The sequence below is a fragment of the Grampus griseus genome, assembly GCF_964374135.1.
Source record: "Grampus griseus genome assembly, chromosome: 3".
NCBI classification, from domain to species: Eukaryota; Metazoa; Chordata; class Mammalia; order Artiodactyla; family Delphinidae; genus Grampus; species Grampus griseus.
In genome coordinates, this window is record NC_139019.1 from 115,434,096 (window position 1) to 115,449,776 (window position 15,681).

Below are 15,681 nucleotides of genomic sequence, written 5' to 3' on the forward strand. Positions count from 1 at the left end.
TGAGCGCACATCCTTCTACTCTGCCTTCTTGAGGTCCTAACTGCAATTATTATATTTTCCACTTCTAGAAGCTCTATTTGATCTTTCTCAAATCTTTCTGGATTTTTTTGATAGTCTGTTATTCTCATACGTTTGATAAAATATTTTATTTCTTTAAACATATTAAAAGAATTATTCTACATACTGTACCCTCAAAATTTTACTCTCTGTAGTTTTACAGGTCTGATTACATTGTTTCTGCTATCTTTTACTCATGATGCCTTATTATTATTTTTTTTTTTTGGCAGTACGCGGGCCTCTCACTTTTGTGGCCTCTCCCGTTGCGGAGCACAGGCTCCGGACGCACAGGCTCAGCGGCCATGGCTCACGGGCCTAGCCACTCCGCGGCATGTGGATCTTCCCGGACCGGGGCACGAACCTGTGTCCCCTGCATTGGCAGGCGGACTCTCAACCACTGCGCCACCAGGGAAGCCCTTGATGCCTTATTTTGTGTGTGTGCTTTGTGATATTTTGTTTGCAAGTTCATGATCATTGCAATTTTTTCTTCTTTGTAGAGATGCTTTCAGGCCTAGATTTAAGATGTGTTCCTCCAAAAAGCGTTTATATTTGTTTCTACCAGTAACTTGGAAATTCTGCCAATTTGGAACTACCTTAAAAAAACACACACAACTTTTTCTTACAGAAATTTTCATCTATAGACTAAAGTACAGAGAATGGTATAATAATCCTTCATGGATCTGTCACTCAGCTTTAAGAATTATGAAGTCATGACCAGTCTTGTTTCATCTATATCCCCACCCACCCACTTCCCCACTTCCTCCAGATAAGCATAAAGCAAAACTCAGACATACTATCATCTTACCCATAAAATGACTCTTTTTAAAAAACACAACCACAATACCATTTCACATTAAAAATGTCTAACAGAAACTCCTTAATATTATCAAATACCAAGTAATTATTTAAATGGCCCCAATTATCTCACAAATTTTTTTAACATGGTTGATTTGGTCAGGCTCTAAATACAGTGTAACTGGTTGATACTTATCTTAGGTATCTTTTAATTTACTGGTTTCATTCCCTCCATCTTTTTCTTATAATTTATTGTTGAAAAATCCAGTAGTTCTACAGTTTTCAACATTCTGAAGTTTGCTGATTACATGTCCATTATATCATTTAACACATCTGCTGTCCCCAGAATTTCCTTTAAATTGAAAACTGGATCTCAATCAGATTCAGATTTGATTTTCTATCAAGACAACTTCATGGGCAGTGGTGTCTACTTCTATCAGGAGGCATGTCAGAGTCAGGTTCCTTAATAAACAAACTCTTAAGATTTGTGGGCAAGAGGTTTACTAGGGACTATTCTTGGGTACAATACCTCTGAGGGATGAGGGAAGCAGGATTAGGCAATGGCAGAAGCTGAACTGTGGTGGCAATTGCAACAGAGGGCTCAACTGATCCCACAGAGAGCTCTGGAGCTAGGATGGTCTTTCAGAGTTGTTTCCTTTGAGGTAAGAGTGGAAGCACTTTGAACCCCTACTTTGTGTCATTTGGAAGCAGGCTACCCCCAGGAAGGGGCCATAACCTTGAGCAAGGCAGCTCCCTTCTGGATTAATTCTTGGAGGAACTGAATCATGAGCCTTGCGTAGCCAACACTCCCAGACCTGGGGGAATAAATGCCTTGGTCCTAAAGGGATAACTGGATGTGCACCACATCATCCACAACAATGCAGATAATGTTTGATTGCCTTTCTTTTGCAGCCATTGATGATCATTGCCAAGATCCATTAATTCATTAAAAGTTACAGAAAGGTAATATTCTAACTGCATCACTCTTCCTTTTTTAGCTAAAGTTTCTCTATAAAGATAAACTTGCCCTCAACTAGTTGAGTACACGGAGATTCAGTTCATATTGGAAAGGCAAGATAAACAGAAAATGCTTTATTGTTTCTATTTATTTGCTATTTTTGATTATGAATTGGTTGCTACCCAGCACTCTTCAAAAATGACCAGTGAAGTTTAATTTGTTCTTTTAAGTATCATGATGAACTTGGGGATTTAAACATATCTGATTTGCTTCAATTCATTGCAGTTATTATCCTTCTTGAAACTCCAAGAGTTCCATCTATGGTCAATGGGAACGTTTTCACATTGAACCCTGAGTCCTTTACACAAGACCCAAGTAGTCTTTGAGAATGTCCTTGCTTTTGATTATGACAAGATATCCAGGGTCATTTTGCAAATGTTTTACTCCAGATTTGAAATGAGCTATTTCTTTAAGAAATCACAGTTCCTTTTAGTGGAAAATGCTATTTTAGAGGGAAATGTTATTTAGAAAATACAATCTAGGAGTCACAGTTGATCACTGTTATCAGGTTCATCTTTTTTTCTAGATCATTTCAGTGAACAGAGCTAAAAAAAATACTTTTTTAAGAAAAAATTCATCATGAAATCATACTAATACTTTCAATCCAAAATCAGGACTAAGACAGATTTTACCCAATATTCAATTTTACATCAGTATCTCCCTTCTGTCACGTTGAAAATCCTGGTTCTCAGAGAAACCAGCATAATTATTCATCTGCTTTATCCCACTATACACATAATAGTCTGAGAATAACAACACCAACATTTCCGTCAACAATAAGATTTCTGAAAAGTTTTACAGATTTTTTGTCTTTAAAATACATCCAAATTGGGATGTATAGTCAAATTATTGGATTGTAAAATCACATAAAAAAGTTCCTCCCTGTGTGATTATCCCACCAATTCTATAGACAGCTAGATTCAATTGTTTCATCTTATTCTCAATTTTTATGAAAAATATTTTTTGTAATTATTTTGAGTTTTTAAATTCATAAAATATCTGCATGATCACTGTCTATCTCCCTATAGCATTTATCCTTCATTTTTTAAAAATATAAGCACATGCACATGCTTAATAGCAGTTTTTCATAATTTTCTCTACCTTTTTTTTTAATTTAACAATATAGCCTGGAAAATATCACAACAGAAATATTCTGTATTATACAAAAACATTCTTAAATCTTTTCTATAACTCTATAGCACTCCATGGAATAAATTATATAATTTATTCAATCAATTCCCTGCTGATGGATGTTTGGGCTGATTCCTACCTTTGCTATTACAAATAGTGCTATAATGAATAACCTTGAGCTTACATATGTTTTTTCATATCTTTACCAGTGTACTATAGAGGTAGAATTCTAGAAGTAGAAATATTTCAAAGGGTAAATATACGTGTGCAATTTTGTTAGATATTGCCAAATTTCCTTCTGTAAGGGTTGTACCATTTTAAAGTTCTCCTACCAGTGTATAAGAGCCTATTTCCCCACAGCTTCACAAACAGAATATGCTATCGACTTTTGGACTTCTACTATCCTGATAGGTGAAAAACAGTATCTCAGTGTAGTTTTAATTGGTCTTTCTCTTCTTATGAGTGAGGTTGAGCATTTTTTCATATGGTTAAGCCATCTACATTTCTTTTATTCTGCAAACTGTGTGTGTCTATCCCATTTTTCTATAGGGTTATTAATGTGCTTACTCTCTATTTTTAGGTGCTCTTTATATATATCGGAATATTAACGTTATATCTGTAATATAAGTTGCAAACATTTTTTCTAGTTTATTATTTACTGAGACTATTTTAGACTAAATTCTCAGCTTAGAGATTTTCAGGCCACAAAAAGAGTATGATTTCCGGTCAAAATGCACTCAAGGGTGAATAATTTTCTTGGAAATTTTCCTACCTTCCGTTCAAAGCCAAAATGTCTTAATACCTCCTTTCGAGTAGAAGATTTTCATTTTTCTAATTCTCCCTTTCATGGGCTGAAATTTTCATCTCCTGTCCCCCAGCTTAACGCCTGTTGATATCAAGAGATCTTGGCCACTAGGGAACGACAAGTGTCCTGAGAACAGATATAACTTTCAGCATTCCATATCTCTAAGAATTTGTGCTTTCCATTATATTTGTCTTTGGAACTTCTCTCAATTTCTTGCAGGACTACCACATAAAGGATACGTTGAGACTTCCCTCGTGGCGCAGTGATTAAGAATCCACCTGCCAATGCAGGGGACACAGGTTAGTGCCCTGGTCTGGGAAGATCCCACATGCCGCAGAGCAACTAAGCCTATGCACCACAACTACTGAAGCCCGTGTGCCTACAGCCTGTGCTCCGCAACAAGAGGAGCCACTGCAATAAGAAGCCCGCGCACCGCAACGAAGAGTAGCCCCAGCTCACGGCAACTAGAGAAAGACCGCACGCAGGAATGAAGACCCAACGCAGTCAAAAATAAGTAAGTAAATTTATTTTTTTTAAAAAGAATATATTATTTATTTCCCCTTTAGTTATGCAAAGCAGTGGCCCTACAGTTTCTTATCAGCTGAATTGAGCATTTAAGGAAATGTTTATATGTTACAGATCCAGCATCCTCACGTACTGCGAACCAAAAATGCTTTTTGGGAAATGTAAACCACCATTTGCTAGATACAGAAGTCTTCCGATTCTGTTTTGCTTTGTTACTTATTGTTTAACTTTTAATTACAAATGTAATACACACTCACTGGAGGACAAATAAAACAAAACAAAAAATTAAGAGCTTCCCTGCTCTTCCTGGCTTCATTCCTCCCACTGATTTTTGGTGATTTCAGCTTTTGTGCTGGACCATTTAGTTTGTACCATGAAATGCTCTAAGCAGCTGCATGAAACTTACCCTCTATAAGGTGCTCTGGGTACCACAGACCCGGGTACTAGCTTCCACTCTCAAGAAACTATTTTATTGGGAAAACAGAGGAAAGAACTGGCATACATAGAGAATTAGATGTATAAAAGAGATAGTTTAGGAGTCCAGACAACAAATGCTAATAAAGTTGAAAGGAAAGAACTTTGTGGGCTGGAGTTATGCAGGGAAGAAATTAAAGAGGAGGTAGTAAATAATGAAAAACTCTGAAAGCAGCCACATAGAGGATCTGGAGGAGGCAGGGGAATATTACAGAGATAGATTCAAAAGAAATGCAGAAGGGACAAGTTCATTAAGCAAAGCGGTGCTTCCCTCCTCAGAATGAAGCCTTGGTTTCTTCAGTACTCAGGGTAGCTGGTCAGGCTTAGATCTCATTTTCCATTTGTCATTAATTGCCATTTGAAAAAAGAAACCAGACTTTGAATGCAGCTTTTAAAGCTATAAGGCTATCCAACTGCCCAGGCCAACCTGGTTAATATGTTAATTAATTTATGAGACACAAAATGGTTTGAGCACCTCCCTGTCACTGGAGGAGTGTGAGAAATTAGGTCATGGAGTCAAGAGGTCAGAACTAGTCCTAGGAGTTGCACTTGATCTTTTATTCAAATCCTGGCATTTCCAACATCTGACCTCATCCCAATCTCTAACCTTCTATTTTCTGGGCCTTCAACTGTGGGGCGGGGTGGGGGGTAGGAGTGGGGAGTGCTGTTTCCACGGCCTTAGATTTTTAAAGGGTCAAGGTGAGGTATCTGAACCATGCACTATTATGTCATTAATAAAGACAGCATTCTCCACTCAGCCCTCATATGCTATCTGAAAAACACTTCATTTCCTAGGTATCATTTTATTCTTTCATTGTTTCATTATCATTTCCTAGTACTCAATGCTAGGTAGGTCCTGTGCTATATACTGGGGAGACAGCAAGATTAAGATAGAAAATGAATACTATCCTCCTTGTACTGTCTAACAGGGGTTATCAAGAGGTAACAGGTAATCAAACAAATATTTAATTGCAAATTGAGATAAGTGCTATGAAGAAGCAAGGGTATTTAGGTGGTTTTTTTTTTAACATCTTTATTGGAGTAATTGCTTTACAATGGTGTGTTAGTTCCTGCTTTATAAGAAAGTGAATCAGCTATACGTATACATATGTCCCCATATCTCCTCCCTCTTGCGTCTCCCTCCCATCCTCCTTAGAAGTAAGGGTATTTAAAAGGAATTTTAAAGATGTGAGAGAAATTTTTGAAATTTATTAATATGAATATGTGCAGAAACAAGTAACAGAATAATGACTAACATTGCTTTTTGTTTTCTGGGTTTTTTTAAAAAAAGACTATCTCTCACAACAAAAGTATGGAAATAGATGGTTCCAAAACCGGTATAGTAGCTAAACTATTCATAAAGGAGCTAGTCTCCTGTCCTTCCCCTCTTTTATCCTCCTCAACATGTTGCCTTGTGCATCTCATCTCACTGGTCTAAGCCAGCTGTAGCTCCAACAACTGTAATCAAGGCAGAAAGAAATGGACAAGGTCTCTTTACTATCTTTCTTTTTATAAGAGAACAAAATCTTTCCCAGAAACTTGCCCAGCAAACATCTCTTTATGTCTCATTGGTCAGAACTGGGTCACATGCTTATCTCTAAATCAATCTACATCCACAGAAAATGGGATTACCATGCTTGGTTTAGACTATTCAGGGCTCATTTCCTAGCACTGGGAGAGGGAGTCCCCTCCCTAAATATGTTGCTGCCCTCACAATATCAAGGTTCCTTAAAACAGATTTATAAAAGAGAAATCTCTGTTTAGTAGACAACAATCATGAAAATAAAAATCCATAGGACTCAGTGACCAAGTAAACAACTAAAGAGAGAGAAAGAAGACTCAAATATCACTCCAAAGTTTCAAGTTTTGGTAATGAAGACAATCATATGGCCAAGAATAGATAAAAAGAGAAAGTGGAAGAAAAACCTAGTTTATGAGACAGACAAAATGAATCCCACTTTCTTTTCCTTGAGTTTGAGGTGCAATGACACAGTCTGGTAGAAATGGAGGAAAGGACCTGAGGAGAAAGACTGGACTTAGACATTGGAGTCATCCACAATGAGGTAGAATTTGAAACCATGGGAATAGGTAGGACCATTGGTGAAGAAAATGAAGAGACAATAAGGACAAGGCCATAATAATCTTGGTGAATTAGGAGATAGAAGATGATGATTAGGAGACAGAAGATGATGTTGCCATAAAAAGAAAAGGGGAGGGAGTAATTAATTACAGACATCCAAGACCAAGGGACTACAACCACATGGCAGCCAAGAAGTAAAGTTTCCACAGGAAAGCAGTGGTCGAAATTGTTAAACGTTATGGAGATGTCAGTAATGCAAAAATAGTATTGAAAAATTTCAGGGATGGTATCTCATGTGCACTTATTTGGATCCCTTTTTGTCTACTCTTCCAAGAAGTTTGGAAGGGAAGGCTGGCAGGGGTCAGTGGATAAGTAAATGAGAACATCTGTGGGCTAAGAGGAAGGAGCCTAGAGAGTGGCAAGAGAGTGAGGAACACTGACGGCGAAGGGGAGAACAGGAGGGCATGCAGAGGTTGGAGATCACAACAAGGATAAAAACCACCTTTAAGAGGAGAGATGAAAATGTGAAGACATGATGGAGGTGGGCAGAGAATATGAAATGTTGGGGAAAAAACGGAAACAAGTTTCGAGATATCTAGTGGATGACAGCAGTAAAGGTAAAGGTCAATGGAATTAAGAATGCTGATTCCCAGCAAACTCACAAAAGCCATCAGGAAAGACAGAGAAGATACAGATGAGCCCTGAAATTCACTGGGATGGCAGGAAAGAAATCTGGAAATTGGAGGCCAACCGATGGAAATAGGACACAATGATTTGACACTGGCCAAATGGTTAAAATTAATTAGCAAAGTATCAGTGGGAAGAGTACAATGGAGAAAACTAGAGAACCAACGAAGCATGGGGTGACAGGGTGACGGTCAGCAGTGGGGTAAACATTCTATAAAGAGATGTATGTAACTCAATATTTCCTAAGGAGGTTCCAATGAAGTTGTTGAAGACAGGGTAGAACGTAATCCTGTTCCAGGGATCCATCATAAGAGGCCATAATCACACTATGACTGATAGCACATGTACCTCCCTTTCTGTACTAGGCATAGGTTCGTGACACACTGCAAACTACAGACAGTTCAAACAAAAGGACTGCATACAGTGAGCATTTACAAGCCTATGTAATTGCATAATAATTCATACATATGCATATAAGAACGTGAGTTATTAAAGATGGACAGAGAACACCAAAAGTGACTGAGAGAGGGTCATGAGAACAGCAAAAGCCAGTGATCCCTGGGATAAGCATACCAGTTATCTTGATAATTTAATTCCTGCCAGTTAAAAGGTAAAGGCTACAGATAGGGAGATAGAGGAAAACAAAAGGAAGCAGCCAGTTAGCTGAGAAGTGAAACCAAAACCAGTTTACAGAAGGCTGCATGACTTCTGAAATACAAAAGGCCTTTCTGAGTCTTCCCAAACACAGAAACACAAATAACTTGCCCAGGATTCCACAGACTTCTCATAGGCCAGACTGTAGACAGACACACACAGGTGTCATCATGAGATGAAATCAGGTCACAGAAAGACCACTGAAAATATCTGACTTGAAGAAAGGAGAAAGGAGAAAGGGAAGGAGGGAAGGAGGGGAGGAGGGAGGGAGAGGGAAGGAGAAAGGAAAGATGAAGATGCCAAAGGCATCAGACTCCTACCTCCCTATCTTTACATGTCTTCTTATGCAAGAGATTGACCTGCCTTGCACATGGGCAACAAAAACATGGGCAGCAGAAAATGAATGTGTGTGTGACCCATAATGAGTGGGAATAATATTTTAAAAAGGGAACAGACTTTCAGTGGCCAGGTAACACTGAGTGGCCACGTCAATTACATTTATGTCAACTCTTTCTTCTTGATCTTGGATTAACTGCTTCACATTTTACACCACGGAAGAGATCTCTCCATCCACAGATGTATGTAGAGGCCTGATGAAGCAATTAACCCAGGTAGGCAAATAAATACCCTCATGAGCAGCAAGGTTAACACCAAGAGATATACGTGGTAGAATGCAAGCTCTTAATAGAAGAGAAAATGAGGAAGACAAAGGTCTGCACTGTAAAAACAAAAGAAAAAGAAATGCCTTATAGTGAAAACTCAGAGTAAAAAGGACACACGATGAACATGATGATATACCCCACATCACTGACAGGTACTTTATAAGCATTTTCACAAGACTTATTGTATATTATGTTCTTTCATATTCATTCAGTCTTATGAAATGCAGAGGAAACCTATTATTGCTTCTAGCTAACAAATGAAAAAGGTGAGGCTTAGAAAAGTGAAAATCCCTTGCCCATAGGCAAACAACCAGGAAATGATAGAGACTGGACTTGAACCTAGATTTTCTGACTCTAGGTACAGCGGTCTACCTAGTCCTCCCAAACAGTCAAACATCTGGACTGACTGAGCAATATTCTTGCTCATCAGCAGAAAACTGGAAGGAATGACTTCTAAACAAGATCCCCAAACCGTGAGACTCCATGATTCCAATGTGCTCACTACCCCTTGAATGCCCTCTTGACAAAGAACAAACTCACACAATCACTTTGTACGTGCACATATGCAAACATGCATGCTATGTCTGTGCACACCTGCATGCTGAGGGCAGGTAGGGAGCTGCGGAACCAATACTTAGGACATCAAGAATAATTAATGAATATCAGACTAGACCACTGAAACCTGCCTCTCTGCATAGAAATATTTTTAGCTTGCATCAAGTTCCTCTTTGCACAAAACACTGACATTTTCGTGATGTTCAGGAGCCTGCTGTTGGCTTCCAAAAGCTCTGGCACTATACCATGCTGTCACTGTAACTGCCCTCCAGTGAGCCATCAAAATCCTGACTAGAACATTTTTGAATACAGCAGTTTTCTTGCCACCAAAACACTAAATTGCAATATTTTATATTTATCTCTATTTAAATTTTAGTGATGCCACATAAATGTTAACACGGTCTTACACTAATACAATCACGAAAAAGTCTTAGTAACACCACATACTGGCACAGACCCCAGATGAGTTATGGCTTGCTAAGCAGGCCCAAAGCATGCTTCTCAAGTCACTTAGTCCCCCTTAACTAAGATGTGACATCAAGATGTTTCCCCCATGAAATGTGTTTCCGGAAGCAATGGCAAAGTATACATAGAATCATTTGTTCACATTCAAAGTAGAAAGAAAGTATTTGGGATTACAGAAAAGATTACCCAAAAGGGTCTGGGGGAGAGGTTAATAATGTTTGAATCAATTATTTTATGGCGTGAGAAACAAAAAGTGAGCCTCAGTAAGTTCTCAAGCCTCTAAAGCCTTATGAAGATAAGGACCTTAACTTTTCCAGGGCTGAAATCACAGCTACCAATGACAAATTCACATATTCTTCACCTTTCCAGTGCGTGCACAGGCAGTGATATCCCTGCCTGGCTCTGGTAAATCAGAGCAAGGGAGATATGCCCTGGAGTCCACAGGACAACCAGGGGTTGAAGATGAGGCAGGTAAGCAATAAGGGAAACAAAGGCCTGCAGTGCCCTCAACCTCTCCCCATGGAACAATTCTTCCAGCCTTCCTAGCTTTGCCCCTCAATTTACTAAGAAAAGATGCTTAAGTCTTTGAGAATGAGAGGGCATCAGACCGATACTCTGATTAAATAAAGATAAGCAGAGATGAAAGGCAAAGGAAATCTTTTCAAAACAAAGATTCCTGTCCATCAACAGAGGAATGGATAAAGTAGATGTGGTATATATATACAATGGAATATTACTCAGCCATAAAAAGGAACAAAATTGGGTCATCTGCAGACGTGGATGGACCTAGAGACTGTCATACAGAGTGAAGTAAGTCAGAAAGAGAAAAACAAATATTGTATATTAACATATATATGTGGAATCTAGAAGAATGGTATAGATGAATTTGCAAAGCAGAAACAGAGACACAGTCGTAGAGAACAAATATATGGATAACAAAGGGAAAGGAGGGGGTGAGAGGAATTGGGAGATTGAGATTGACATATATACACTACTGATACTATGTATAAAATAGATAACTAATGAGAACCTACTGTATAGCACAGGGAACTCTACTCAACGCTCTGTGGTGACCTAAATAGGAAGGAAATCCAAAAATGAGGGGATATATATATGTATACCTGATTCATTTTGCTGTACAGTAGAAACTAATACAACATTGTAACTATATTCCAATAAAAATTAATTAAAAAAAAGATTCTAATGGTAAAAATGTTCAGAATAGCCTTTTTCCTTCATCACCACAATCCCTGCATGCAAGCGAGGCAACACTTAATAGGAACCACACGTGCCCTTAAAGCAAGAATCAGAATACTCGTTCCTGTTGTAGAGGAACAAATGGTCCTAGGAACAGATTTTCAAAAACAGAAGGAACTATAGCTCCAATGGACCAACTACAGCTTGAAGACATCTTGACTTTTTTAGGATGAGTATAATGATGAGGTGTTCAAATCTCTTTCTGTATCCACTCTTTAGAGATGTTCATTTCTCTTGCCTGATCAGTCTTCTAGCATAAGTCAGGCTAACTGAAATTTAAACAACTCCCAATCCAGAGAGTGTGATAATCTGACTGCATGTTGATTGGTTCCAGGCAACTAGGGGAAGACACATTTCCCCCCAAAAGGCCCTCCTTGGTCAGGTTCATCATTTATTCATCACCAGAGTAGCTTTACTGCCAAAAGGATCAGCTCTTAGAGTTCATTCCCCTTCCTCTCAACTACCTATGGTTGGTCTAACTTCTAACTAGCTTTGAATAAAACAGAGAATGTCACCTAAAATATGTTATTAAATGTCCACACAGGGCTTCCCTGGTGGAGCAGTGGTTGAGAATCCGCCTGCCAATGCAGGGGACATGGGTTCGATCCCTGGTCCAGGAAGATCCCACATGCCACGGAGCAACTAAGCCTGTGTGCCACAACTACTGAGCCTGTGCTCTAGAGCCCGTGAGCCACAACTACTGAGCCTGCGTGCCGCAACTACTGAAGCCCACACGCCTAGAGCCTGTGCTCCACAACCAGAGAAGCCACCGCAATGAGAAGCCTGCTCACTGCAACGAAGAGTAGCCCCCGCTAGCCGCAACTAGAGAAAGCCTGCACACAGCAACGAAGACCCAACACAGCCAAAAGTAAATAAATAAAATGATAAAAAAAAAAAGTCCATACATATAAGATGAGGGGGAACCAAGAGTCACAGATGCTGACAACATGAGTGAAAATTCTTATCTACTTGGAATAAGGGCAGAATCAAATTCTTACTCTAGTTTCAATGGGATTACACTAAACTGTGGATAGAGATGTGCATGAGTTCAAATGTAACCTTATTCCAGGCCAGTCAGGCCAAGAGTAAAGCTAGACTTCACCTGAAGTGTCCAAAGGATCCTGGCCAATGGGATGTCCATCCATTCTGCTCACCTGGAAAAGGCAGCCCCCAGCACAAACGCAGCATACTCCTTCAGCAGGGGTTCTGTGCTGTTCAGCCCGTTGATCACCACTTGAAGGCCACCGAAGGAAAGCAGGTCCTGTGCATTATCCATCTGCAACAGAGGCACTGCTTAGTACAGTACAGACATCAAGGAAAGAAAAGCCTTTCTTTTGGTGAATGTTGAAGAACAAACTAAAAAATCAAGTAAAAAGTGTCGGTGGCCTTTCTAATTAGGAAAGTTTTTTTTTTTGTAAAAAAAAAAAAAACTAAATTTTTAAATAATCTTAAATTTGAGAATTCCTAATTCACCTAACGTGATTTATGAGCACCTGCGTGGGAACTGGCAGAAATGGCACCTAGCAATTGCTTATGCCAAACATGTCCTGGAAAATTCTAATACCGTAATGAGTCACAAGCTTACTCGTAATGTACAAGCTGTTAACACAAAGATCTGGCGTCATCAGCACTAGTAAAAGGCACTATGCTTCCTGCTGGTGTCCAGCCTCAACGCGGGCAGTAGAGGCAGCAGACACTTTTTAAAAAGCTGATTTTTAATTAGAAATCAGGGACTGTAATAGGAACTCTGTTGCAGGGAAAGGGCTGGGAAAGGGCTGGAAAAGTGCTAGGAGAAGAATAACAATAGTACGCTTCTCTTCCCTCTTCCTCACTTTATAGTCTAAGGTTGACTGAATCTGAGGACACTCAAGATAAATCTGCACAAAAGTCTCTCTCTCAAAAGCTTTAGCTTAGGTCTGTGCTACTCACTAGTGGCTATTATTGGACAGTGCAGAACATTTCCACCATCCCATAAAGTTCCTTCGGACAACACTGGTCTAGGCTATACTTAAGGTCCAAAGCCCCAAGTCCAGACTCTGTCTCTTTTATTCTATAGGGAATCTCATTCCCCAAGCTTCACTGGTATCCTGGAACAAGACTCAACTTCCTCAGAAAGGTCACTGGATCCTGTTTTCCCCATGCAGTAGCTACAGTCTCCCTTGAAAATATCTCTGTTGCTATAAAAGCTGTCTCTTGCCTACATGTTGATCCCACTCTACAAATCCTCAGGAAAACTCAGGAAACTAGAGCCCAACAACAATGTGACTACTACCCACCTTTTTCCTCCAGATGCCACTGAGCCCTGTCCTACCTGACTGTATCTTTCCAAACTGGAAGATGGCTCTAACAGAGAAATCCAGTTTGAAGGGCTGTATTTGACTCTGCCTATGTTTTTAGAGAGGTCTAGCCCGTTTTTACCACTTAGAAGGTCATTCTTGTACTCAACCACAAGAGCAGGGGTTTTTGTCTTTCTGTCCACTGGTATAGGCCCAGTGATTACAACAGTGTAAGCATATAGTTAAGTGTTCAATAAATCATCATTAAACCAATGAATAAAGTTGATCAGAAAAAGATGTTACTGAAATAAACTCCACTGTGAGTAAAAAAGGCAATCTGGTGTATGTGTGTCAACAAAATGAATGGGTCGCTTGTACCACAAACCTAAGGAGATGGCCAATCCAGGGCCATGAAGTAAGCATGGAGTCTGCTCTGTCATAAGGTCCCGAAGCCAGGGTTGGCATTTGTCTGCCCTAATATGTCCTTATGAAGAGGAATGATTTACTGGGCCATAGCCCAGCTAACTAGGAAGACCCAGAGCTGGGTGCTTTGCTGACATAAGCACACATAATACAGGACTTCCCTGGTGGTCCAGTGGTTAAGAATCCGCCTTCCAATGCAGGGGACACAGGTTTGATTCCTGGTTGGAGAACTAAGATCCCACATGCCGCGGGGCAACTAAGCCCGTGTGCACCACAACTACTGAGCCCACGCACCACAACTAGAGAGAAACCCACGCACTGCAACAAAAGATCCCGCATGCTGCAACTAAGACCCAACGTAGCCAAAAAAATAAATAATAAATAAATAATACTTACTGAGTCTTCCTTCCTCACATACTCTGATTTTAAAATCTAAGAATTCACTACCTCTCCTTCGATCTTCCTTCCTCCAAGTTTTCTAGATATAAAACTCTGGCTCGGAGTCCTATAATTTCATGCCTGAGATGGCTACTTATCAAGGCTGGTATGAGTCCCTAGCAGAGCAAAGCAACACAGCCCAGAATCACAGAGGTTCTATTCTAGATTCAGTTTATCTTCATTACTACAAAGATAATCCAGGGTATTATAAATGCTGACATTTATATAAGCACTTCAGCCTTTTCAAGATGTTTTCTCGTTTGTTATTTCACTGGAGACAAGGAAGAAAAGAGTCACTCTGCCTACTGCACACCCAAGCTCCAAAATCTGGACCCTGCCCAGTATCACACAGGAGAAGGCATGACCAGAGCCTGGGTCTGGGGCCAGAACTTTTCCCAGGCTACCCTCAGGATTGGGTGGGACAGGTGGAAAGGAGCTCAAGGTAGAAGCAGGGAGCACATAAGGAAGGAGGCAGTAGGGAACTATGCCAACACTCAGGAGGGAAAAAGGGAACCAGAAAACTGACAAGACAATGAGATAACCAAGAGAATAAAGAAAGGGAGAAATGATGGTAACTAACTGAGGAGTCACATGAGGGAAGGCAAATACACCACCCCAGGGTGGATGGGGCAGACAGTGGCTGTTCCTTATAAATAACTCACACACTGTTCCACACACATGGTTTTGCTTTTCACAAATCTTGTTTAATAATTCAAACATGGCTGTGAGGAATCCTTGGGCAGATCTACTTTGGGTCCTTGAAGCCCATGGCTCCTCAAAACCGCCAATCAGTAAGTCTAGAATAGAAGTGGACTAAGTAAGTTCCTGGCAAGAAGAGTCCTATCTTCCTCAAAGCTAGTACTACATCACCCTAATTCCTCATCACAACTGGAACTTGAAGCCGAGCTATGTCTTCTTTAATCCCCTGGTGCAATCACAACTTAACACTGCTGCAGGAAGCCCGACATACCAGCCCAAACCACCTTATCCATATTTCTACTCAAAAGACCAATCACCCAAAACACTTATGACTCTTCTGCGAACAGATCAAGTTTGGTCTCCATGTGGGAACTGGTTCCTGGACTGACCACAGGCTAAGTTTGGTGATGTCCAAGAAACTGTTAATCCCACCCAGTGACCCATGAAAGCAGAATGGGTTATCAACCTAGAGATGACACTGCAGGGTGACCAAAGAACCTTCAAGGGAAATAAAATTTGTTAGGGCCCTGCTAGCCTCCTGTGTACTCACTCCCCCTAGGTAAGATAAGCTCTTATAAAAGGTCATTTGGCCTTTTATGCTGCAACTAAAGAGCCTGAAGCCTGATACCTAAAGATCCATCCAAGTATGTTAAGATGAGAAAAAATAAAAGCTGTCAACA

General features: G+C 40.0%; 1 protein-coding gene across 6 annotated transcripts in view; it reads right to left on the reverse strand.

The window, feature by feature from the left end:
- Positions 1 to 15,681, reverse strand: part of SIL1 (SIL1 nucleotide exchange factor) — a 295,785-nt gene that overhangs the window by 54,714 nt on the left and 225,390 nt on the right. For all 6 annotated transcript variants that reach the window (XM_082652456.1, XM_082652454.1, XM_082652453.1 and 3 more), the window contains one exon: positions 12,320 to 12,441. In XM_082652456.1, coding sequence (XP_082508582.1) covers positions 12,320 to 12,441 — 122 coding nt within the window. The remainder of the gene's footprint in view (positions 1 to 12,319; positions 12,442 to 15,681) is intronic.